The sequence below is a fragment of the Nycticebus coucang genome, chromosome 2, assembly GCF_027406575.1.
Source record: "Nycticebus coucang isolate mNycCou1 chromosome 2, mNycCou1.pri, whole genome shotgun sequence".
Taxonomy (NCBI): Eukaryota; Metazoa; Chordata; class Mammalia; order Primates; family Lorisidae; genus Nycticebus; species Nycticebus coucang.
Window position 1 is genome coordinate 144687652 of NC_069781.1, and position 25129 is coordinate 144712780.

Genomic DNA, 25129 nt, shown 5'->3' on the forward strand with positions numbered 1-25129 from the left:
CACAAATTGTACTTTTAGGCAGTTTTCCTCTGAAAATCTCCTCTCTGTAATTTTCCCACATAATAAGTTTTCTACTTTCATCAATTCAGAAGTAGAATTTCTCCTTAGTTTTACTTATTTAATTTTGTGAAATTTGAATGTTTTAATTATTGTTTATATTAACCTTTGCTATCTCCACTCATGATCTAACACAAAAATCAGACTAATGATTTCTTAGTAAAGATTTGCAAAACAGTACATTAAAAATTTAAATGATTAAACTTCTAAATGATTTCTTTTTAGTAAGGATTCTGAGTTATAAACGTTGCACAGTCTTATGGAACTTGCTGTAATACCCACTCACACTTGACAAAGTAATTCATCATTTTTAAATCCATGACTTAGCATTTCCTCATTTTCTTTACATCTCCCATATTGTGTCTTTGTTAATGAACCCACAGGGGATTCGTGTTGCTCATCACACAGAAAGCCAATGACTGACACTCAGGATAGTCAAGGAAGAAAGGATTTACTGTAAGAAATGCACCTACCTGCCTCCCTTGACTGACAGGGTCAGGGTTTTTTTTTTTTTCTGAAGGTGGTAATGAATAATGCATGAGGGGGGTGAACACCGTTACATGTTTGGGGTGGAGTTGCAGGGCAGGCAAACACAGTGAGAAATCATGTTAGCACATATATCCCATAGACCAAAGACAGTAGGTAAGTCCCTCCCACGATAAAGATTTTAGTATTATGATGAGCTGGGGGCTAATATTGGTCATTCTTTCATTCTTGTGTGCAGGCTCAGTGTGTGGTGTCCTTGGGCACAATCTGTGATGGCATATCACTTACCTTGTCTTTTTTTGACAAACAGGTAATGTAGGGCTGCAAGGAGATTCCGCTGTTCCTGGGAAGGAAACTCAAACAGAAAAGCATCAGTGTAACAGAAAGTTACAAATTTCTCACCAGCAACTCTTACTGACCTGGGACTTTGAAACATGGGAGAACTAAAAAAAATTATTTTAAAATGTTTTCTTGCTTATGGAGCCAGTTACATCTTGATCCTATTTGTTCTTACTCTTCCCAAAACATAGTCCTAACTCTCCAGAGTTTTGGAACATGTGTGCCACATGCATAAGCCAGAAACGGGTTAGAGTCAGGTAAGTACTGATCCTTAGGGTGGAGAAAGGAGCTGGGGAACAAAGGCTGTGTTTGAGTCTGGTCTGAAGCAGCCTCTTCTGATATCTCCAATGTCTTCTATACATACCCCTTTCCTTCAGAATAGGCCTCATGTCAAAGGAAAAGAATCCAAACTCTGTTAAATAATTTAAAGAGGCTTATTATTAGCTGAGTATGTAAGGCCATGGCCCAAAGCCAGTTAAGAAGCTTTGATCAGGCTCTCACCACGTTCAGGCTACAGTTTGGTTCTTTACAATTCAGGGAGATAGTAATTACACATAAAATCATACATCAGTAGATGGAAGGCATACATTGGTTTGGCCCCAAAAGGCAGGACATCTTGAAGCAGGGGATGACAGGTTATGGGTAGGTTTAAAGATTTTTTGATTTATAATTGGTCAAAGAAATGAAGATTTGTCTAACAGCTTGGAATATTCTAAGTTAAGATAATGAAGGAAGTCTGTTACTCAGAGACAAGCCACCAGACCAGACATAGACTCATGAAGTCTGTTGGGTAGACTGAGGACCTGCAGGTGTGGTTCAAGCCCTGCCCTGCACAGCCCTAAGCCTGTTAATGAATTATAAAGGACACTTCCAAGAAGAGAAGGGGGCATGATGAGGCCTATCTTTACCTCCCTTCTCATGGCTAGCAACTCAGCTTTAGGGTATTTCTGAGGTCCCCTTGGCCAAGAGGGGTCAGCTCAGTCAGCTGGGGGCTTAATATTCTATCTTATTTCACACTCAGTCACTTGGGTCAACAAATGGTAACCACATGAAGGAATTCCCAGAAGCTCTGTAGACAGGCCTCATGGCTCATATCGAACTCTTTTGTATCAAGGACTGTAGGCATTTGCAGTGGCAGTGGGGTCTGGTAGGGACCTTCTGGTTACCTTGGTCTCACAGTGAGAAGTCTCTCCTGTCTCTGAACCAATCTGATCCAGGCAGGGGAAATGGGGCTGCGGAGGTCAATGTGTCCATGCTGCCCTCCTGGGCTTCCCATCACCACAAGTGCATCCTCCACCTCATTGCTGTACTCTGGTGCTCTCCCTTCAATGTGCCAGTCATCTCTTGGGGCAACAGTGCCAGGTCTCTGGTGGTCTGTCTTGCTGACATCACTCCCTCACTCCCTCTGGCATTTCTTTATGTTCAGCTCCTGAGAAGCATAAACCCTAGCAGGTCGGAATTTGTTGAGCAGTTCAGAGTTGATCATACATTTTACAAAAATTATATAATTTCTGGTCTTTTTTTTGATGCAATTTAAGTGTATATTCAAAGTTTTATCAACTGACTTAAAGGCTTAAAAGGATGTAGATGTGACCTTATTTTATATAGCTTGTGAATTATCTGTGTCATATTAATTATATCATTATTTCTGCTTTAAATAATATTCACTTTGTAGAATATTTTCTTTGTAACTGAATGATAAATGTGATGAACTCCCCAGGGCCACTGTCAGCAGTGTTCTTTCCAATCTATCAGTGTTATATTTTTGCAGTATGGTAGTGACTTAACTTTCTTTTTTTTTTTCTTTGTAGGTGATCTGTTTATTCCTTTTACTTTTTTTTTTTATTAAATCATAGCTGTGTACATTAATGCAATTATGGGGTACAATGTGATGGTTTTATATACAATTTGAAATACTCTCATGAAACTGGTTAACATAGCCTTAACCACATTTTCTTAGTTATTGTGTTAAGACATTTATATTCTACACTTAGTAGATTTAACATGTACCCTTATAAATTACACCATAGGTGTGGTTCCACTAATTACCCTCCCTCCCCATTCTCCCCCATCCTCTTCCTTCCTCTCCCCTCCCCCTCCTCTTTACCCTTCATCTTGGCTGTAGTTGGGTTATAGCATTCATATGGAAGTGTGGGTGTTTATAAACTGGTTTTATAGTAGGGCTGGGGGATAGTACGTTGGATAGTTTTTCTTTCATTCTTGACATATTTTGCTAAGAAGAATATGTTCCAGTTCCATCCATGTAAACATAAAAGAGGTAAAATCTCCATCTTTTTTTAAAGGCTGCATAATATTCCATGGGGTACATCTACCACAATTTATTAATCCATTCATGGGTCAATGGGCATTGGGCTTCTTCTATGACTTAGCAATTATGAATTGGGCTGCAATAAACATTCTGGTAAAAATATCTTTGTTATAAAGTGATTTTTGGTCTTCTGGAACTATACTTAGTAGAGGAATTGTAGGATCAAAGGGCAGGTCTATTTTTAGATCTCTAAGTGTTCTCCAAACATCTTTCCAAAAGGAATGTATTAGTTTGCATTCCCACCAGCAGTGCAGAAGTGTTCCCTTTTCTCCACATCCACGCCAATATCTCTGGTTTTGGGATTTTGTGATGTGAGCTAATCTTACTGGAGTTAGATGATATCTCAAAGTGGTTTAGATTTCAAGTGTCCTGCTTAGGATATCACTCTGTTCAGGAAAAAATTAGCTTATGTAATGAGATACTCAGTTATGAACTTTGCCATTGGGTAACAGAGCAAGATACTGTCTTGTGAAAAAAAAAAGGGAGAGAAAGTACATTATAAATAGCATTAATGCTAAATTTGCCTTCTCATCACTCTGCAAGGTTTTAACATTTTGAAATAATCCTATGTTAAAGTTCTATCTTACTCAGCATTTTTTAACCTGAGAAAAATTATTTAAGAAAAATTATTGTGATAAATTAATTCTCTATCATGTGCTTTCAGTTGTACTGGTTATTGGAATGAGTTCTCTCTACCTTGATATTTACCATTTATTCTGTCTCTCACCATACATGAAGTTTAGCCCTACCATCTAGCACCACTATAGTGACAATAGATTACTCAGTATACATTTTGCTGATTTTTACTTTCAGGTTTACATTCTAGTTTAATCATGGGATGTATATCAGAAGTAATTTTATAACTCAATTATATTATGTTGCAATATGAAAATTAAAATTAGCCTGAATATGTCAATTGTTTGACTTTTTATACATAGAACTTTTTCTGATAACTGAAATCTAAAAATTTAATTCCAATTTTATGAAAAATAAGAGTTATTTGATTCAATTTTTTTTAATGTCAGGTCTTGTTCAGTACTTGTGTGCCTAACATGTGCTTGTCACACAATAGTCACTCAGAAGTTGTTTTTTGTTTGTTTGTTTGTTTGTTTGAGACAGAGCCTCAAGCTGTCACCCTGGGTAGAGTGCCGTGGCATCACAGCTCACAGCATCCTCCAACTCCTGGGCTCAAGCGATTCTCCTGCCTCAGCCTCCCAGGTAGCTGGGACTACAGGCACCTGCCACAATGCCTGGCTATTTTTTTTTTTTTGGTTGCAGCCATCATTGTTGTTTGGCAGGCCCAGGCTGGATTCGAACCCACCAGCTCAGGTGTATGTGGCTGGCACCTTAGCCGCTTGAGCCACAGGCGCTGAGCCACAGAAGTTGTTTTTTAGTTGCTTAGTCAATAAGTTTATTTCTATCTGAAAAATCCTCATATAAAATTTCTGTTTGGTGTAGCTGTCAGAAGCCTGCTCCTGGGCTCTGAGGAAGTTTGCCTTCTTTTGAGCTGCCTGATCTTTCTTCTGTGCAAGGGACAATTTGGGACAGTTCCATCTCTTCTTTTTAACATCTTTCTGGGGGGCCAGGTGTGGTGGCTCATGCCTGTAATCCTAACATTCTGGGTGGCCAAGACAGGTAGATTGCTTGAGTTCACGAGTTCGAGACCAGCCTAAGCAAAAGTGAGACCCCTGTCTCTACTAAAAATAGAAAAACTGAGGCAAGAGGATTACTTGAGCTCAAGAGTTGGAGGTTGCTGTGAGCTGTGACACCACAGCACTCTACCCAGGGCAACAGCTTGAGACTCTGTCTCAGAAAAAAAAAAAAAAAAGACATCTTTCTTGGGCTTCTTTTCATATACTGGATCACTTCGCATGAGCAATTTCTTTCAAGTTTTGAACAGGAAGATAAATTTTCATATTTATTTATTTATTATTTCTTTTTTTTTGTAGAGACAGAGTCTCACTTTATGGCCCTCGGTAGAGTGCCGTGGCCTCACACAGCTCACAACAACCTCCAACTCCTGGGCTTAAGCGAGTCTCTTGCCTCAGCCTCCCGAGTAGCTGGGACTACAGGTGGCTGCCACAACGCCCGGCTATTTTTTGGTTGCAGTTTGGCTGGGGCCGGGTTTGAACCCGCTACCCTCGGTATATGGGGCTGGCGCCTTACTGACTGAGCCACAGGCGCCGCCCCAAATTTTCATATTTATTATTTTTTAGTGTATAACACACTTTCAAATTTTTTCTAAAAATTTGTTTATGGACCAGGTGTGGTGACTCACACCTGTAATTCTAGCACTCTTGGAGGAGGAGACAGGCTGATTGCTTCAGCTCTGGAGTTTGAGACTCACCTGAGCAAGAGTCTGACCCTGTCTCTACTAAAAATAGAAAAATGAGCTCAGCACCCATAGCCTAGTGGTTACGGCACCAGCCACATACACCGGGACTGGTAGGTTCAAACCCAACCTGCCAGTCTGCTAAAAAACAATGACAACAACAATAACAAAAAATAGCCAGGCATTGTTACGGGCACCTGTAGTCCTAGCTTCTTGGGAGGCTGAGGCAAGAGAACCACTTAAGCCCAAGAGTTTGAGGTTACTATGAGCTGTGACTCCACGGCACTGTACTGAGGGCGACATGGTGAGACTCTGTTTCAAAAAAATAAATAGAGAAGGGGGCAAGATGGCCAATTGGAGGCAGCTTCTGACAGAAGCTCCTGTCCAGAGGGAAGGATAACATCCAGAAAATACCCAATTAAGCTGAAGACAAGGAGCCAAGCTGAGAGAGAAGAGTAACTGCAGGTCACCTCTGCTGAGGCAAGCTGTGACTCCAAGAAAGCATACTTCAGATTTTCTACAGGTCAGCAGTGAACTGAGGACCTCTTGTCTCACCCCATGGGTGAGAGCTATAGGAAGTGGGGACTACTTCCGCAGAAGGACACTGCTGTGACTCTGAACACTCTCTTGCCAGGCAGAAAAATTGAACTAACGTTTTCCCTGCCATTCTGAACTTCCAGTCCACCCTTCCCTCCTTACCTGATAAACTAGAAACCTATCCCCTGCAGACACTGTGGGAAAAGGCTCATGAGCAATGCCCCCTCCTCCCCGTCTGCCTGACCAAGAGCCCCACCCTTTGCCCAGCCAGAGACTGCTGGAGCTCCGTGCCCCAAGCCCTATCCCTGGCGTCCTCCCTGCCTCTGCCCAGGTTCCACCCAGCCAGAGACTGCTAGAACCATGGGTACCGCACCCAGCATCATCCCTATCTCCCAGCCGCACCCCGCCCGCCCAGAGACTGCTAGAGCTGTGCCCAGTGCCCGCCCTGCCTCCACGCCGCACTCCCACCAGTCCAGAATCATGAGCCCAGTGCTCTCCTTGCCAAAGTCACCCAGCACCAGGCACTTCCAGAATTGTGTGCAGCATCCCCTGCCCTGCTGCTGGATCCATGTGCCCCATGTTCCCGGAGCTGCTCCTACACCCAGAACTCCCTGGTTGTGTCTGTAGCAGGGAAGCTGTGCAGAGTAACTTCACACAAAGTTCCAGCAACAACAGAGTGATCCCACCGGGATCTAATCTTAGAGAGACACCTCCCCAACTCTGAGGACTGCCAGAGGAAACCAGAACTCACTCTATAGGGCTATAGGTGCTGCAGAGGAACAGGGGCAAGGCACAGTGGCTAAAGGAGAAAAGCAATGCTGAAAAGCATTGCAACCCACAGGATTAGACTGAGTCCAAGAGGAACACTCACCAGTGGATATTGAGTACCCAAGGCAGGCAGGCTTCAGCTCCCCCAGCTGGCTGGCAGCAGAGGGCAGTGGCCTGGCCACGGGGGCATTGACGTTCCTTTGACTCTGACAGGTGCTAAGCCCTGGCACATCTGCTAATTGTAGAGAGCAGGACCACAGCCCAGTGGGGTCACCAGAAACTGGGCGTGAAAGAGAAGCAAAGTGGATTAATAGACCTAGCCCCTGATCCAACTCTGTTACTGGGCGGGCCTTTCTGACTCCATAGAGCACCAGAGGGAGCCAAATCTGAGCAGCCAGTAGAGCTCTGACATCTAGTTGCTGGAGACCTGTCAAACTCTCCCACTTGAGAGTTCATACTGACAGGGTCAATTGGTTGAGAACTCCTAAGTGGGGCCAATCACCCAAGGACCCTCTTGGGTGGTACCGTGGTTGTGTAGTAACAGGAAGGGTTGATCTTCCTCTTCCAGTTGTTGTCCATGGGGGGTGGGGTGTCTTAGTTGCTTGTATTTCTCCACAGCTAAGACTTCACCAGAGTCAGTGATCCACTAGGATCGGACAAGAACCAGCTGAATACAAGACAGAGCCACCCAACCCCACCGCACCAAGCAGGTTTCCTCAGCCTCAGACTGTAATACTGTACAGGTCCTTTGCAAAGCTAAAGAGGAAAAAGCTGCAGTCATTAGTCCCAGATCCTTAACAAAGGGCTGGTTAACCACAACTCCAGGAACTCCCAATCCAATTTCACCTTACTTGCCCACCTAGCCAACGGTGAAAAACAATCATGAAGTAGAATCAGCGGAAAAACACTGGCAACATGAATAATCGGAGTAGATAAACTGCCCCAAGGAACAATAAGACAGACCCAGCACAAGATCCCATTCATAAATAATTGGCTGAGATGTCAGAAATCGAGTTCAGAATTTGGATAGCAAATAAGATCAACAGAATGAAGGAAAAGATGGAATTAGAATTTCAAACAGTAAATCAAAAGATGTTTCAAGAATTCAATGAATTCAATGACAAAATGACTTGGGCGGAGCCTGTGGCTCAAGGAGTAGGCGCCGGTCCCATATGCCGGAGGTGGTGGGTTCAAACCCAGCCCCGGCCAAAAAAAAAAAAAAAAAAAAAAGAAACTAGTGTCAATGACAAAATGACCAAAGATTTTGACACATTGAAGCAAGAATTTGCAGCCCTCAAAGATCTGAAAAATACAGTAGAATCCCTCAGTAACAGAATGGACCATGCAGAAGAAAGGATCTCTAACATTGAAGACAAAGCTTTCGAACACTCCCAAACACTCAGAGAGAGAAAAAGTGGAGAACAAAAACGGATCATTCTCTCAGAGAGCTCTGGAGAAGAGATCTAATATTCACCTTATAGGAATACCTGAAGGTGATGAGGTTGCTGCAAAGGATACAGATGCTTTATTCCACGAAATAAAGAGAATTTTCTAGACATGCCAAGAGATTTTGAAATCCAATAGCAGACAGTTTCAGAACACCAGCACAACTCAACCCGAATAAGACAACTCACAGACACATCATAATTAACTTCGCCAAAGTTAATATGAAGGAGAAAATTCTGCAAGATGTAAGATGTAAGAAAACCATTACCTTTGAGGGGAAGAACATTAGAATGACTGCATATTTCCCTGCTGAAATCTTTCAAGCTAGAAGAGGGTGATTATTGACCTTTCATCTCCTTAAACATAATTTTCTTTCTTTTTTTTTATTAAATCATAACTGTATACATTGATATGATCATGGGGCATCATACACTCGCTTCATAGACCATTTGACACATTTTTATCACAGTGGTTAACATAACCTTTCCGGCGTTATCTCAGTTACTGTGCCAAAACCTTTACATTCTACATTTACCAAGTTTTGCAAATACCCCTGTAAGATGCACCACAGGTGTGATCCCACCAATCCCCCTCCCTCTACCCACCCCCCCCTTTCCCACTTCTCCCTATTGTTAAGTTGTAACTGGGTTATAGCTTTCATGTGAGAGCCCCAAATTAGTTTCATAGTAGGGCTGAGTACATTGGGTACTTTTTCTTCCATTCTTGAGATACTTTACTAAGAAGAATATGTTCCAGCTCCATCCATCTTAAACATGAAAGAGGTAAAGTCTCCATCTTTCTTTAAGGCTGCATAGTATTCCATGGTATACATATACCACAATTTATTTATTTATTTATTTTTTTACTTTGTCTTTTTTTTTTTTTGTCTAAAGGAAGTTCTGAACAGAATCTCAGTCAAGATTACATCACAAAAACTTTAAATGTATTTACAGAGTGAATAAGTTACATAGATAAACTTTGAATATGTTTTCTGATGTGCAACAAGTTCACATGCATCCATCTAACACTTGACAGCATTAAGTTTAAGGGGGGGGGACTTAAGAATGGCCCTTTACATATATATTACAAACAAATATGACATTTCTTAAGAAAGTGACAACTTGTGTTTTACCGTTATGATTCTACTTCCGGCTATCCAACTGGATATTAAAATATGCATGTGTGACAGGTGAAGAGATTTGGAATTTATATTGTGAATAATTTTTCTCTACAAAATGGCCAAGTTAATTAAAATTAACACTCATCCTTCTGTAGTATAATTATGCTCAAAAAAGCAACTTTCTAGTAAAAAGCAGCCAAGGTCCTTAAAAAGAGTCTATCTGGACCATTTTTGGTGCAAAGAGACCCAGGGCCTTCGGGAACAGTAGCCTAGCAACACAAGGAAGATACTTTATAGCAGCTCCTTTTAGATACAGTAATTGTATTCGAATTACAGTGTACATTAAATTGTAGTCCATTTACAATTCCCTTTTCATACATACAGTCTGTCAGCTTTTGACCATCTTACAATTTTCAGTGGCCAGCTTCATTCTGCCTGCCTCTCTCTATCCTCTGAAGAAAGGGAAAAGAAAAAAGAAAATGAAAAAAGGAAGACGAGGGAAAGAATGTACAAGTTTTAGAATATAAAATTTTCTTTTAGTGAAGAAAACATTGCACTTTTGCCAATCTAAAATTGTGTCTAGAAAGGAAGGTACTCTTCAGAGCAGTCGGCTTTGGTATGCAATGGAAGTCACCGCTTCAGTAGTGAGTTGTGTATGCTGAATGAAATGATCACACGCCTGTGCCACATGGCGTGGTGGATGGAAGCTGTCCCAGGGCGTTCTAAGCTACCTTGGTTCTTATAGTATTGCTACAGGTTGGAAGTTCCGCCATCCTCTTTAGAAAAAGCCCTACAGGTAACAAGAGGGAGAACAGTCTGTCCAAGCCTTTTGAAGGCTGAGAAGACACTGAAGGATGTCGCCCCAGCATGGCAGCAGTGCCAGCATGGAACCCATGGGGCCTGGGAGGCTCCTGTCAGAGACTAGTGCCAAGAAACGCTGGAGTCTGGAAGGAAGGCAGTGAGGACTCGGTAACTCTGGGCCCTGCAGATCATGTCCCGGATCTCCATGTTCAGCTCCATCAGCTTGGTGCAGATCTCAGTGAGGCTCTGGTTGGACCCCACCAATGCATAAGTACCCGTCTGTCCCAGAGTTTGGTGACGGAAATAAATATTCAGTAGTGTCTGGACTTCGTCATCAGAACTGCTTCCAAAGATGTCATTGGGCCATAGACTTCTGCATTCCCTGATTTGCCGCAAAGCTTTGCCCAGTTCGTTGTTCTTCAGGCACTCCAGCATGGACTGGATGGCTGCTTCCGTGGACGTGAAGGATGGCTCAGACCACGTACCCTCTGCATAAAGAGGGTCCGCGGTGATGGCTGCTGTGGCTTCTTTCAGGTGTTTCTTTAGGTCACTCAGTTCCCTGGACATATTCAGCAGCTCTGGCATGGAGCTAACTTCATGCACGTGGCCGATGAGCTTACAGTAGGACTGAAAAAGCAATAGCAGCTGGAAGTGTAGTTTATATAATCTCTGACACAGTTCCAATTGCTTTTCTTCTGAGTCCCCTGGTTGACAGGTGATGACTCCATCTCTTGATCCTCCTGCAAATGTTGCCTTACAATTTGCAAGCCATGAGAGAGTGGCCTCTTTTCTGTTGTTGTAGGTATCCAAATATTCTTGCAGTTCTAGAACACTGAACTTGAGCTTGTCCAGAAGCCCACAAGAAAGGAGAGTTTCAGCATCCACGAAAAGCGTAGGGCATTCAGAGCAGGAGGTGAGCATCTGGGAAGAGCTGACAAATTTGGATCCAATTCCCCGGAGGTTATCACCAAGGTAACTGGCTGCATCACAAGTTAGGAAGCAGAACCTTTTCTGAATATTCTTGAACAGGGAGGAGAACACGTGAAAGGTGTACACGGCGCAGGAGCCGTCCGCGTCGCACATGAGCTGGTTGATGTGGCTGCGCCAGGCCTCCTCAGCGTCGTCGCAGGCCGTGGGCTGGAAGGCGGCAAGGATGGCCTGGAAGAAGGGTGAGGGAGGCGGGGAGACTCCCCTGTCGCCTTCTCTGAAGCTTGCAAGTGTAAACTGGTCCAGTGCTCTGTTGCTTTTTTCCTCTGCCTCAGTCATGTCCAGGCTAAAGCTGTCACTGCATTCGAAAGTTGCTGGGAGTTCATTGATGGAACCAGAAAGATCATCTTCATGCCCAGTGGTGTCCTCCTCTTCCCGCGCAGCTTCCACCTTTGAACCCTCAGAAATCTGCAGATTATTCATGTCAGGCAAAGAAGTATCAAAGCTAGCCATTCGGGAGTTAAAGGAGTGAGGGTCAGCAGGGGTCGAGTCACAGGCTGAGCTGAGAAGTTCCATGTGATTAGTCTCCTCAGAGGGGGAGAGAGTCATGATCTGTGAACTGTTTTGGTGTCCTTGGACTTGGCACTGAGTTGAACTGCCTTGGGGAGGGCCTGAGCGGGAGTGCGGAGGCCGTTGTCTAGGGCCCCAGTCTGAGCCGCTGAGCCAGACGGAGCTAATAGTGTTTGGCGGTGGGTCACACGGAACCATTGTCCTACCACAATTTATTAATCCATTCGTGGATTGATGAGCACTTGGGCTTTTTCCATGACTTAGCTATTATGAATTGGGCTGCAATAAACATTCTGGTACAAATATCTTTGTTATGTTGTGATTTTTGGTCTTCTGGGTATATGCCCAGCAGAGGAATTACAGGATTGAATGGCAGATCTATTTTTAGATCTCTGAGTGTTCTTCATATATCTTTCCAAAAGGAATGTATTAATTTGCATTCCCACCAGCAGTGCAGAAGTGTTCCCTTTTCTCCGCAACCACGCCAACATCTCTGGTCTTGAGATTTTGTGATATAGGCTAGTCTCAGTGGAGTTAGATGATATCTCAATGATATCTCTTTGATTTGCATTTCTCTGATGATTAAAGATGATGAGCATTTTTTCATATGTCTGAAAGCCATGCGCCTGTCTTCTTCAGAGAAGTTTCTCTTCAAATCCCTTGCCCAGCCTGCGCTGGGATCCCTTGTTTTTTTCTTGCTGATGCGTTTGAGTTCTCTGTGGATTCTGGTTACTAAACCTTTGTCAGAGATATACCCTGCAAATATCTTCTCCCATTCTGAGGGCTGTCTGCTTGCTTTGCTTACTGTGTTCTTAGCTGTGCAGAAGCTTTTTAGTTTGATCAAGTCCCAGTAGTGTATTTTTGAAGCTGCTTCAATTGCCCAGGGGGTTCTCCTCATGAAATACTCGCCCAGACCAATTTCTTCAAGGGTTTTCCCTGCATTCTCTAGTATTTTTATAGTTTCATCTTTTAAGTTTAAATCTTTAATCCAATGAGAGTCTATCTTAGTTAATGGTGAAAGGTGTGGGTCCAATTTCAGTCTTCTGCAGGTTGCCAGCCAGTTCACCCAGCACCATTTGTTAAATAGGGAATCTTTTCTCCACTGGATGTTTTTAATTGGCTTGTCAAAAATCAAATAGCGGTAAGTAGCTGGATTCATCTCTTGGTTCTCTATTCTGTTCCAGATATCTACTTCTCTGTTTTTGTGCCAATACCATGCTGTTTTGATCACTATCGATTTGTAGTAAAGTCTAAGGTCTGGTAGTGTGATTCCTCCTGTTTTGTTTTTATTTCTGAGTAACATCTTGGCTATTCGAGGTTTTTTCTGATTCCATATAAAACGAAGTAATGTTTTTTCAAGATCTTTAAAATATGACAGTGGAGCTTTAATAGGGAGTGCGTTGAAATTATATATTGCTTTGGGTAGTATGGACGTTTTGATAATGTTGATTCTTCCTAGCCATGAGCATGGTATGTTTTTCCATTTGTTAACATTTTCAGCTATTTGTTTTCTTAGAGTTTCACAGTTCTCTTTATAGAGATCTTTCACGTCTTTTGTTAGGTAAATTCCCAAATATTTCATCTTCTTTGGCACTACTGTGAATGGGATAGAGTCCTTAACTGCTTTTTCAACTTGACTGTTGTTGGTGTATATAAAGGCTACCGATTTATGGATGTTGATTTTGTAACCTGAGATGCTGCTGTATTCCTTGATCACTTCTAGGAGTTTTGTAGTAGAGTCCCTAGTGTTTTCCAGATACACAATCATATCATCTGCGAAGAGCGAGAGTTTGATCTCTTCTGACCCTATATGGATACCCTTGATCGCCTTTTCTTCCCTAATTACGGTGGCTAAAACTTCCATTACAATGTTGAAAAGCAATGGAGACAATGGGCAGCCTTGTCTGGTTCCTGATCTGAGTGGAAATGATTCCAATTTAACTCCATTCAATATGATATTGGCTGTGGGTTTGCTGTAGATGGCCTCTATCAGTTTAAGGAAAGTCCCTTCTAGACCAATTTTCTTGAGTGTTCTGATCATGAAGGGATGCTGGATATTATCAAAAGCTTTTTCTGCATCAATTGAGAGAATCATATGGTCTTTGTTTTTTAATTTGTTTATGTGCTGAATTACATTTATAGATTTACGTATATTGAACCAGCCTTGACACCCTGGGATAAAACCAACTTGGTCATGATGTATAATTTGTTTGATGTGTTGCTGGATTCTGTTTGTTAGGATCTTGTTGAATATTTTTGCATCTATATTAATTAGTGATATTGGTCTATAATTTTCTTTTCTTGTTGGGTCTTTTCCTGGTTTGGGGATCAGGGTGATGTTTGCTTCATAGAACGTGTTGGGTAGTCTTCCTTCTTTTTCTACATTTTGGAACAGGTTGAGTAATATAGGTACTAATTCCTCTTTAAAGGTTTGGTAGAATTCTGACGTGAAACCATCTGGTCCCAGGCTTTTCTTTTTAGGGAGGTTTTGTATAGTTGATGCTATTTCTGAACTTGATATGGGTCTGTTCAACATTTCCACTTGATTCTGGTTAAGTCCTGGAAGGTGGCGTACTTCCAAGTATCGGTCAATTTCCTTCAGATTTTCATATTTCTGAGAATAAAGTTTCTTGTAATATTCATTAAGGATTTTTTTGGATTTCTGATGAGTCTGTTGTTATTTCGTCTTTGTTGTTTCTGATTGATGAGATTAGAGATTTTACTCCTTTTTTCCTGATTAGGTTGGCCAGAGGTTTATCTATTTTATTGACCTTTTCTTTTTTTTTTTTTGTGGTTTTTTTTTGGCTGGGGCTGGGCCTGAACCTGCCACCTCTGGCATATGGGACCGGCGCCCCACTCCTTGAGCCACAGGCACCGCCCTTATTGACCTTTTCAAAAAACCAACTTTTTGATTTATTGATCTGTTGTATTATTCTTTTGTTTTCAATTTCATTTAATTCTGCTCTAATTTTGGTTATTTCTTTTCTTCTACTGGGTTTGGGGTTGGACTGTTCTTCCTTTTCCAGTTGCTTGAGATGTCCCATTAAGTTGTTAACTTCCTGTCTTTCCATTGTCTTGAGGAAGGCTTGCAGTGCTATAAATTTCCCTCTTAGAACTGCCTTTGTGGTGTCCCAGAGGTTCTGATAGTTTGTGTCTTCATTGTCGTTTTGTTCCAAAAAATTGGCAATTTCTTTCTTAATCTCATCTCTGACCCAGCTATCATTCAGCATAAGGTTATTTAACTTCCATGTTTTTGTATGAGTATGCAGATTCCTGTTGTTACTCAATTCAAGTTTTATTCCATGATGGTCCGAGAAGATGCATGGAATAATTTCTATTCCTTTAAATTTACTGAGGTTAGACTTGTGACCTAAAATGTGGTCAATTTTGGAGTAAGTTCCATGGGCTGGTGAGAAGTATGTGTATTCAGTTTTGTTGGGATGAAATGTTCTATAGATGTCTGCTAAATCTAAATATTGGATGGTTAGGTTTAAATCTAAGATTTCTTTGCTCAGCTTCTTGCTGGAGGATCGATCCAACACTGCCAAAGGAGTGTTGAAATCTCCGACGATTATGGAGGTGGAGGAAATCAAGTTACTCATGTCTGTTAGAGTTTCTCTTATAAATTGAGGTGCATTCTGGTTGGGTGCATAGATATTAATAATTGAGATCTCATCATATTGAGTATTACCCTTAACATATATGAAGTGACCATTCTTGTCCTTCCTTACTTTTGATGGTTTAAAGCCTACTGTATCTGCAAATAAAATTGCAACACCTGCTTTTTTCTGATTACCAATTGCCTGAAATATGGATGACCATCCTTTCACCCTGAGTCTGTATTTGTCTTTTAAGTTGAGATGTGACTCTTGTATGCAACAAATATCTGGCTTGAGTTTTTGTATCCCGTCAGCTAACCTATGCCTTTTTAGAGGACAGTTTAAGCCATTCACATTGATGGAGAGTATTGATAAGTCTGGTGGAATTTTGGGTATCGCGTTTTTCAAAGGTCCAGTGGACATTTTTAATCCTTTCGCCAGTGTGGAAGTTGGAGTTTGATCCAAAGTTTCTGAGCGAGTTTACTTTTGTGGTATAGGAATGGGTTGGTCATTGTGGAGGATAGGTCTGAGAATATCCTGAAGAGCTGGTTTACTTATGGCAAATTTTTTCAACATATGAATGTCATTGAAGTATTTAATTTCTCCATCATAGATGAAACTCAATTTAGCTGGATACAAGATCCTGGGTTGAAAATTATTTTGCTTTAGGAGATTAAAAGTTGATGACCAGCCTCTTCTGGCTTGAAAAGTTTCAGCAGAGAGATCTGCAGTTATTCTAATATTCTTACCTTTGTACGTAATAGTTTTCTTTCACCGGACTGCTTTGAGAATCTTCTCTTTCATGTTAACTTTAGTGAAGCTAATTATGATATGTCTGGGGGATGACTTATTGGGGTTGAATCGTGCTGGGGTTCTGAAGCTGTCTGCTATCTGAATTTCAGATTCTCTAGGCATGTCTGGAAAATTTTCTTTCATAATTTCATGCAGAAGGGCCTCTGTGCCCTTGGAGGCCACTTCATCGTTCTCAGAAATCCCTATAATTCTCATATTGTTTTTTTTCGAATTATCTGAGAGCTCTCTGAGTGAGTGATCCGTTTTTGCTCTCCATTTCTCTTCCTCTTTGAGAGATTGGGAGCGTTCGAAGACTTCATCTTCAATGTCAGAAATCCTTTCTTCTGCTTGCTCCATTCTGTTGCTGAGGGATTCTACTGTATTTTTCATATCTTTGAGGGCTGTAAATTCTTGCTTCAGTGTGTCTAAGTCTTTGGTGGTTTTGTCTTTAAATTCGTTAAATTCTTGAGACAACTTTTGAATTTCTCCTCGAATTCCTAATTCCATTTTATTAATCTTGTCTGCAATCCAAATTCTGAATTCGATTTCTGACATCTCAGCCAGTTGTTTATGAATGGGATCTTCAATCACATCTGCCGTATCTGTTCTTGGGGGGGTTGATCTATTCTGGTTATTCATGTTACCAGAGTTTTTCCGCTAATTCCGCCCCATGGTTATTTTATTCCCTTTGGTTTTTCCCCTGGGGCTTTATCGAGGGGCCGTACAGTGTTGTGGCCTGAGAAACTGGGGCCCTGTCTGGTGTGGTGGAGCAAAGTGGTTCTGTCTTGTTTTCAGCTGGTTTCTGTTCGATCCTATTGCAACTTCTACTCTGGCTTGAAGTCTCAGCTGTGTGGAAAAATCAGCAATTAAGTCACCCCGCCCGCCCACCTCTGGCCCCAGTTGGAAAAGGAGAATCAAACCTTCCTACAACCGCACACCCAGGGCACCGCCTGAAAAGTCCTCAGTCTATTAGCCCAGTTCAAAAGGTCCAAATCAACTGTCTCAATCGGCACCTGTCTCGGGTGGGAGAGTTCAAGAGGTCTCTGGGAACTGGATCACAGGGGCCTGGTGACTCCTCTGACACGGCTCACCCCAGTGCAGCGTGGAGTCAGGAGGAGCCACCCAGCAAACAGAGCAGTCTGGGAAGGTTGATGTCTCCTTCCCCACTTTGCCCCTCCGTCGCACCCAGTCACTGATATCTCTGCAGATGGCTAACCCAGTTGCCTGTAGTGAACAGACACTCCAGGGGGTTGCACCTGCCTGAATCGCAAGGAAGTCTGCCAGGCCCCGCAGACTGCCGCTATCTAGCAGGAGGAGATGGGGCCTGACATCTTTGAGTGCTTGATGCAGGTGATGGGAAGGAGGTGTTCACTCAGGCTTAGCCCCGTCCCTGATGGATGCTGCTAACAGAACAGAACAGAACAGACAACTTTGCGGGGTTCTGTCTCTGTTCCTGCTGAAATCGCCTACAGAAGACGGGCTGTTCTGAGTTCAAACGTCTTTGCTGCTGGAGGTTTCACCTCTCTGGGTCGGCCCTACCCTGGAAGCTTCCCGGGTTTGTGAGCAGTGTCAGGAAATCCCCCGCTCACCCGTGGCCTCCTCTGGTTGCCCAGGGAGACAGGGGGTGTGGCCTCAGAATATCCAGAAGTGAGCGTTCTTCCGTTAAAGAAAAAACGGCTGTTGATCTACCTCCAGGGAACTGCTGCTCTGGTGTGGGCACTCAGCCGACCCTTTTCTCCTCTGTCTCGCGCCCCAGAGTCAGCACTGAGCGGCTGCAGTTTATGCTGGGTCCACACCCCTCAAGAGATCCTCCAAGAATCCGAACTCTTGGGGGATAGGCCCCCAGACCCCGATTGGGAGTGGGGGGAAGCTAGAGTTTCATTCAGTTTTACGCCTGCCCAGGGAGGGCTGTTGCACCGCACCACAGGGAAGTGCCGCCAAGGCTTGATTTCCCCTCAACAGAGTGCCCTCTCCTTGCTCACGTGTCTCAGAGTCAGCGCTGACCTGACACAGCTCGGGCACTGTGCACTCCCCTCGAGAAATCACCCAAGGATCCGAACTCCTGGGGGATAGGCCTCCAGACCCCGAGTGAGAGTAGGGGCTCTCAGCTCTCAGTGGGGAAGCTAGAGTTTTATTCAGTTTTGTGCCCGGCCCCGTAATGTTGCCCAGGGAGGGCTGCTGCACCTAATCCGCAGGGAAGTGCCGCCGAGGCGTGACTCCCCCTCAGTAGAGTGCTTTCTCCTCGCCCGCGTGTCTCAGAGTCAGCGCTGACCAGTCGCGGCTCGGGCACTGTGCGCTCCCCTCGAGAAATCACCCAAGGATCCAAACTCCTGGGGGACAGGTCCCCAGACCCCGAGTGAGAGTGGGGGGGAAGCTAGAATTTCATTCAGTTTTATGTCTGGCTGTATTGATGCACAGGGAGGGCTGCTGCACCGCACCACAGGGAAGTGCTGCCGAGGCGTGACTCCCCCTCAGCCCGGTGCCCTCTCCTCACTCGCATGCCTCAGAGTCAATGCTGACCAGTCGCAACTCGGGGACTGTCCACTCCCCTTGAGAAATCATTCAAGGACCCGAACTCCTGGGGGACAGGCCTCCAGACCTCAGTGGGCAGGAGGGGAGTGTTGGGGATTCAGGGTTGCCGGCAAAGGATTTTTAAAGTTTTATTCAGTTTTATGCCCGGCAGGAGAACGCCACGGCACCCCAGTAGGGGAGGTAGGTCCAGTTTTTAGAAGGTCTCTCCCGTGGAGTGTAGTGGGAGGGCCTTTAATTTCTGCCCGCTTGTTTAATTGTGGGGCTCTTGAGCCGGTCTCATGGGGGAGGGGGACTCCCGTCTGCTTGGTGGTGGATTTTGTACCTTTTGTTTGCCTCCTTGTGATCACAGCTTGCCTCAGCGGTGTTGATGTGCGTTCTTCAACCTTCTCTCTTGGCGAGGCTCAAGTCCACCAGGATACTTACTAAATTCCTGTCCCTTAACTCTCCTTCTGGACGGGAGCCTCTGTTGAAAGCTGGGTTCAGTCCGCCATCTTGTCCTCATCCCCCCTTAAACATAATTTTCAACCCAGGATCCTGTATCCAGCTAAAGTGAGTTTCATCTATGATAGAGAAATTAAATACTTCAATGACATTAACATTTTGAAGAAATTTGCCATAACTAAACCAGCTCTCCAGGATATTCTCAGACCTATCCTCCACCACCAAAGTAAATTCACTCAGAAACTTTTGATCAAATTTCAACTTCCATAGTGGTGAAAGGATTAAAAATGTCCACTGGACTTTTGAAAAACTCGATACCCAAAACTCTATCTGGCTTATCAATACTCTCAATTAATGTGAATGGCTTAAATTGCCCTCTAAAGAGGCACAGGTTGGCTGACTGGATACAAAAACTCAAGCCAGGGCGGCGCCTGTGGCTCAGTGAGTAGGGCGCCAGCCCCATATGCTGAGGGTGGCGGGTTCAAACCCAGCCCCGGCCAAACTGCAACCAAAAAATAGCCGGGCGTTGTGGCGGGCGCCTGTAGTCCCAGCTGCTCGGGAGGCTGAGGCAAGAGAATCGCGTAAGCCCAAGAGTTAAGAGGTTGCTGTGAGCCGTGTGACGCCACGGCACTCACCCGAGGGCGGTACAGTGAGACTCTGTCTCTACAAAAAAAAAAAAAAAAAAAAAAAAAAAACTCAAGCCAGACCTCTACTGCATTCAAGAATCTCACCTTACCTTAAAAGATAAACATAAGAATCTCATCTTACCTTAAAAGATAAACATAGACTCAGGGTGAAGGGATGGTCACCTATAATTCAGGCAAATGGAAATCAGAAAACAGCAGGTGTTGCAATTTTAGTCGCAGATACAATAGGCTTTTAACCAATGAAATTAAGAAAAGACAATGATGGTCACTTCTTATTTGTTAAGGGCAACACTCAACATGATGAGATTTCAATTATCAACATTTATGCACCCAACGAGAATGCACCTCAATTTATAAGAGAAACTCTAACTGACATGAGCAACCTGATTTCCTCCAGCACCATAATTATCGGAGACTTTAACACTCCTTTGGCAGTGTTGGATAGATCCTCCAAAAAGAAGCTAAGCAAAGAAATTTTAGACTTAAACTTAACCATTCAACATTGGCATCTAACAGACATCTACAGAACATTTCATCTTAACAAAACTGAATAAACGTTCTTCCCATCAGCCCATGGATCATCCTTCAAAATTGATCACATAACTTAGGTCACAAGACTAACCTCAGCAAATTTAAAAGAATAGAAATGATTCCTTGTATTTTCTCGGGCCATCATGGAATAAAAGTTGAACTCAGTAACAACAGGAATCTGCATATGCATACAAAAACATGGAAACTAAATAACGTCTTGCTGAATGATAGCTGGGTCATAGATGAGATCAAGAATGAAATCACCAAATTTTTGGAATAAAACAATAATGAAGACACAAACTATCAGAACCTCAGGATACCGCAAAGGCAGTCCTAAGAGGAAAATTGATAGCGTTGCAAGCCTTCCTCAAGAGAACGGAAAGAGGAAGTCAACAACTTAACAGGACATCTCAAGAAACTGGAAAAGGAAGAATTTTCCAACCCTAAACCCAGAAGAAGAAAAGAAATAATTAAAATTAGAGCAGAACTAAATGAAATTGAAAACAAAAGAATCATATAACAGATCAACCAGTCAAAGAGTTGTTTTTTTGAAAAGGTCAATACAGTGATAAACCTCTGGCTAACCTAACCAGTAGTAGAAGAGTAAAATCCCTAATTTCATCAATCATAAATGATAAAGACCAAATAACAACAGACTCCTCAGAAATTCAAGAAATCCTTAACAAATACTACATAAAACTCTATTCTCAGAAGTATGAAAAGCTGAAGGAAATAGATCAATACTTGGAAACAAGCCACCCTCCTAGACTTAGCCAGGAAGAAGTGGAAATGTTGAACAAGCCTATATCAAGTTCTGAAATAGCATCAATTATAAAAAATCGCCCCCAAAAGAAAGCCCGGGACCAGATGGTTTCAAAACAGAATTTTACCAAACCTTTAAAGAGGAACTAGTACCTATATTACTTAACCTTTTCCAAAACATAGAAAAATAAGGAATACTTCCCAACACATTCTATGAAGCAAATATCACCCTGATACCCAAACCAGGAAAAGACCCAACAAGAAAACAAAATTATAGACCAATATCTTTAATGAATATTGATGCAAAAATATTCAATAAGATCCTAGCAAACAGAATCCAAAAACACATCAAACAAATTATACATCACGACCAGGTGGGTTTCATCCCACAGTCCCAAGGATGGTTCAATATATGTAAATCCATAAATATAATTCATCACATAAACAAATTAAAAAACAAAGACCATATGATTCTCTCAATTGATGCAGAAAAAGCTTTTGACAATGTCCAGCATCCTTCTTTATCAGAATGCTTAAGAAAATAGGTATAGAAGGAACTTTTCTTAAACTGATAGAGGCCATCTACAGCAAACCCACAGCCAATATCATAGTGAATGGAGTAAAATTGAAATCATTTCCACTCAGATCAGGAACCAGGCAAGGATGTCCACTGTCTCCACAGCTTTTTAACATTGTAATGGAAGTCTTAGCCACTGCAATCAGGCAAGAGAAGGTAATCAAGGGGGTCCAAATAGGACCAGAGGAGATCAAACTGTCACTCTTTGCAGATGATATGATTATATATCTGGAAAACCCCAGGCAATCAACTACAAAACTCCTGGAAGTGATCAAGGAATATAGAAACGTCTCAGGACACAAAATTAATACTCATAAATCTGTAGCCTTTATATATACCAACAATAGTCAAGGGGAAAAAACAATCAAGGACTCTATTCCCTTTATAATAGTGCCAAAGAAGATGAAATATCTGGGAGTGTATCTAACTAAGGATGTGAAAGATCTCTATAAAGAGAACTATGAAACTCTGGGAAAAGAAATAGCTGAAGATGTTAACAAATGGAAAAATATACCATGCTCATGGCTGGGAAGAATCAACATTGTTAAAATGTTTATACTACCTAAAGCAATCTACAGATTTAATACAAGATCCCTATTAAAGCACCCCTGTCATACTTTAAAGACCTGGAAAAAAATAGTACTTCGTTTTATATGGAAACAGAAAAAACCTCGAATAGCCAAGACATTACTCAGACATAAAAACAAATCAGGAGGAATTACGCTTCCAGACTTCAGACTATACTATAAATCGATAGTGATCAAAACAGCATGGTACTGGCACAAAAATAGAGAGGTCGATGCATGGAACAGAATTGAAGACCAAGAGGCGAACCCAGACACTTATCATCATTTGATTTTCGATAAGCTTATTACAAATATAAATTGGGGGAAAGATTCCCTATTCAATAAATGGTGCTGGGTGAATTGGCTGGCAACCTGTAAAAGACTAGAAGTGGACCCACACCTTTCTCCTCTAACAAAAATTGACTCTCGCCTGGCGCGGTGGCTCACGCCTGTAATCCCAGCACTGTGGGAGGCTGAGGAGGGAAAATCGCTTGAGCTCAGAAGTTCAAGACTCTCCTGAGTGACAGTGAGACCCCAACTCATGAAAAAAATGGAAAAACCCAGCCGGGCACCGCGGTGAGAGCCTGTAATCCCAGCGGCTTCCAGAGGCTCAGGCAGCGGGGTGCCCGCAGCCCGAGTCTGAGGTTGTGGTGAGCTACCATGCCCACTGCACTCTGCTCAGGGGCATAGGGTGGGACCCTGTCTCAACAACAACAAAAAAAATTGACTTTCCCTGGCTGCCATCTAGAAGCAGATTTTCACTCCTTCTCAAATCTCTGGTTTGGCCCATCTGCCTCTACTCCAGTCTTCACCATGTCCATCAGGGTTACCCAGAAGTCCTACAAGGTGTCCACCTCTGCCCCACAGGCCTTCAGCAGCCGCTCCTATAGCGGTGGCCCCAGGGCCCGCATCAGGGTAGCCCAGAAGTCCTACAAGGTTTTCACCTCTGCCCCCTTGGCCTTCAGCAGCCACTCATACAGCAGTGGGCCTGGTGCCCGCATCAGCTCCTTGAGCTTCTCTCGGGTGGGTGGCAGCAGCTTCTGGAGTGGCCTGGGCACCGGCCTGGGTATGGGTGGAGGCTACATTGGGGCTGGAGGTATGGGTGGCATCACAGCCATCACAGTGAACCAGAGCCTGCTGAGCACGCTCAACCTGGAGGTGGACCCCAACATTCAGGCCGTGTGTACCCAGGAAGAGGAAATCAAGACTCTCAACAAGTTTGCCTCCTTCATCGACAAGGTGCACTTCCTGGAGCAGCAGAACAAGATGCTGGAGACCAAGTGCAACCTCCAGCAGCAGAAGATGGCTCGCAGCAACATGGACAGCATGTTTGAAAGCTGTATCAACAACCTTCTGCGACAGCTGGACACACTGATCCAGGAGAAGCTGAAGCTGGAGGCAGAGCCTGGCAACATGCAGGGGCTGGTGGAGAATAAGTATGAGGAGGACAACAAGAGTACAGAGATGGAGAATGAATTTGTCCTCATCAAGAAGGATGTGGATGAAGCGTCCATGAACAAAGGTGGAGCTGGAGACCTGCCTGGAAGGGCTGACTGATGAAATCAACTCCTCAGGCAGCTGTATGAAGAGGAGATACGTGACCTGCAGTTTTAGATCTTGGACACATCTGTGGTCCTGTCCATGGCAACAGTCGCTCCCTGGATATGAACAGCATCATCGCTGAGGTCTGCGCCCAGTTGGAGGAGATCGCCAACCACAGCCGGTTGAGGCTGAGAGCATGTACCACACCAAGTAGGAGGAGCTGCAAGTGCAGGCTGGGAAGCACGGGGATGACCTGCAGCGCACGAAGACAGAGATCTCCAACATGAATCAGAACATCAGCAGGCTCCAGAATGAGATGGAAGCTCTCAAAGGCCAGAGGGCTTCCCTGGAGGCCTCCATTGCGGATGCTGAGCAGCGTGGGGAGCTGGCTGTTAAGGATACCAACAACAGCTGGCCAAGCTAGTGGCCGCCCTGCATCAGGCCAAGCAGGACATGGCTCAGCAGCTACGTGAATATCAGGATCTGATGAACATCAAGCTGGCCCTGGAGGTGGAGATCACCACCTACTGCAAGTTGCTGGAGGGTGAGGAGAGCCGGCTGGAGTCAGGGATGCAGAACATGAGTATCCATATGAAGACCACCAGTGGCTACTCAGGTGGCCTGAGCTTGGCCTGTGGGAGCATCACAAGCCCTGGCCTCAGCTATGGTCTGAGCTCCTTCCAGACCAGCTTTGGCTCTGGTGGGGGCTCCAGCTCCTTCAGCTGCACCAGCTCCAGGGCTGTGGTTGTGAAGAAGATTGAGACCAGAGTTGGGAAGCTGGTGTCTGAGTCCTCTGATGTCCTGCCCAAGTGAGCTGCCACTGCGGCCCCTCCAGTCTACCCTCTCATAAGGCTGCCACAGAGCCTGTGCAGGAGGCAGCTGTGCCAGGGAGCACATGGAACAGGAGACCCACATGAGGCTCAGCCCTATCCCTCAGCTCATCCTTCTGGGTAGTTTACCACCTGGGTTACCCCCTCTTATATACGCCCCCAACTAAAAACCAATTTGATTGCTTTTTCCAAAATAAAGCCTCAGCCACAAAAAAAAAAAAAAAATTGACTCTCACTGGTTAAAGGACTTAAACTTAAGACATGAAACTATAAAAATTCTTACAGTGTGTGTACGCTTGAAAAAATTGGCCTGGGAGAATACTTTATGAGGAGTACACCCTGGGCAATTGAAGCAACATCAAAAGTACATTACTGGGATCTGATCAAATTAAAAACCTTCTGCACTGCCAAGAACACACTAAGTAAAGCAAATAGAAAGCCCTCAAAATGGGAGAGGATTTTTGCAAGTTATATTTCCAACAAAGGTCTAATAACCAGAATACACAGAGAACTCAAACTTATTACTAAGAAAAAAACAAGTGATCCAATATCATTGTGGGCAAGAGACACGAACAGAAGCTTCTCTGAAGAAGACAGG

General features: G+C 43.6%; 2 protein-coding genes and 1 pseudogene across 4 annotated transcripts in view; 1 reads left to right on the forward strand and 2 right to left on the reverse strand.

Moving 5' to 3' along the window:
* Positions 1–25129, reverse strand: part of LOC128579850 (spermatogenesis-associated protein 31E1-like) — a 156717-nt gene that overhangs the window by 17239 nt on the left and 114349 nt on the right. Inside the window, exons 4-5 of one of the 3 annotated variants that reach the window (XM_053582067.1) lie at positions 2049–2311; positions 832–886 (exon numbers count right to left, since the gene is read on the reverse strand). In XM_053582067.1, the coding sequence (XP_053438042.1) occupies positions 832–886; positions 2049–2158 (165 nt within the window). In that variant the 5' untranslated portion in view covers positions 2159–2311. Of the gene's footprint in view, positions 1–831; positions 1295–2048; positions 2312–25129 lie in introns of those variants that run through there. The other 2 variants (XM_053582068.1, XM_053582069.1) reach the window with 2 other exon arrangements.
* LOC128579851 (protein furry homolog) lies at positions 8957–12351 on the reverse strand. Its single transcript, XM_053582070.1, has one exon. The coding sequence runs from the start codon at positions 11908–11910 to the stop codon at positions 10336–10338; it is 1575 nt and encodes a 524-aa protein (XP_053438045.1). The 5' UTR covers positions 11911–12351; the 3' UTR covers positions 8957–10335.
* LOC128579852 (keratin, type II cytoskeletal 8-like) lies at positions 22393–24660 on the forward strand (annotated as a pseudogene).

Bases quoted from the DNA above. Each gene is read 5' to 3' on its own strand.
- LOC128579851 (XM_053582070.1), bottom strand. From the start codon at position 11,910: ATGGTTCCGTGTGACCCACCGCCAAACACTATTAGCTCCGTCTGGCTC.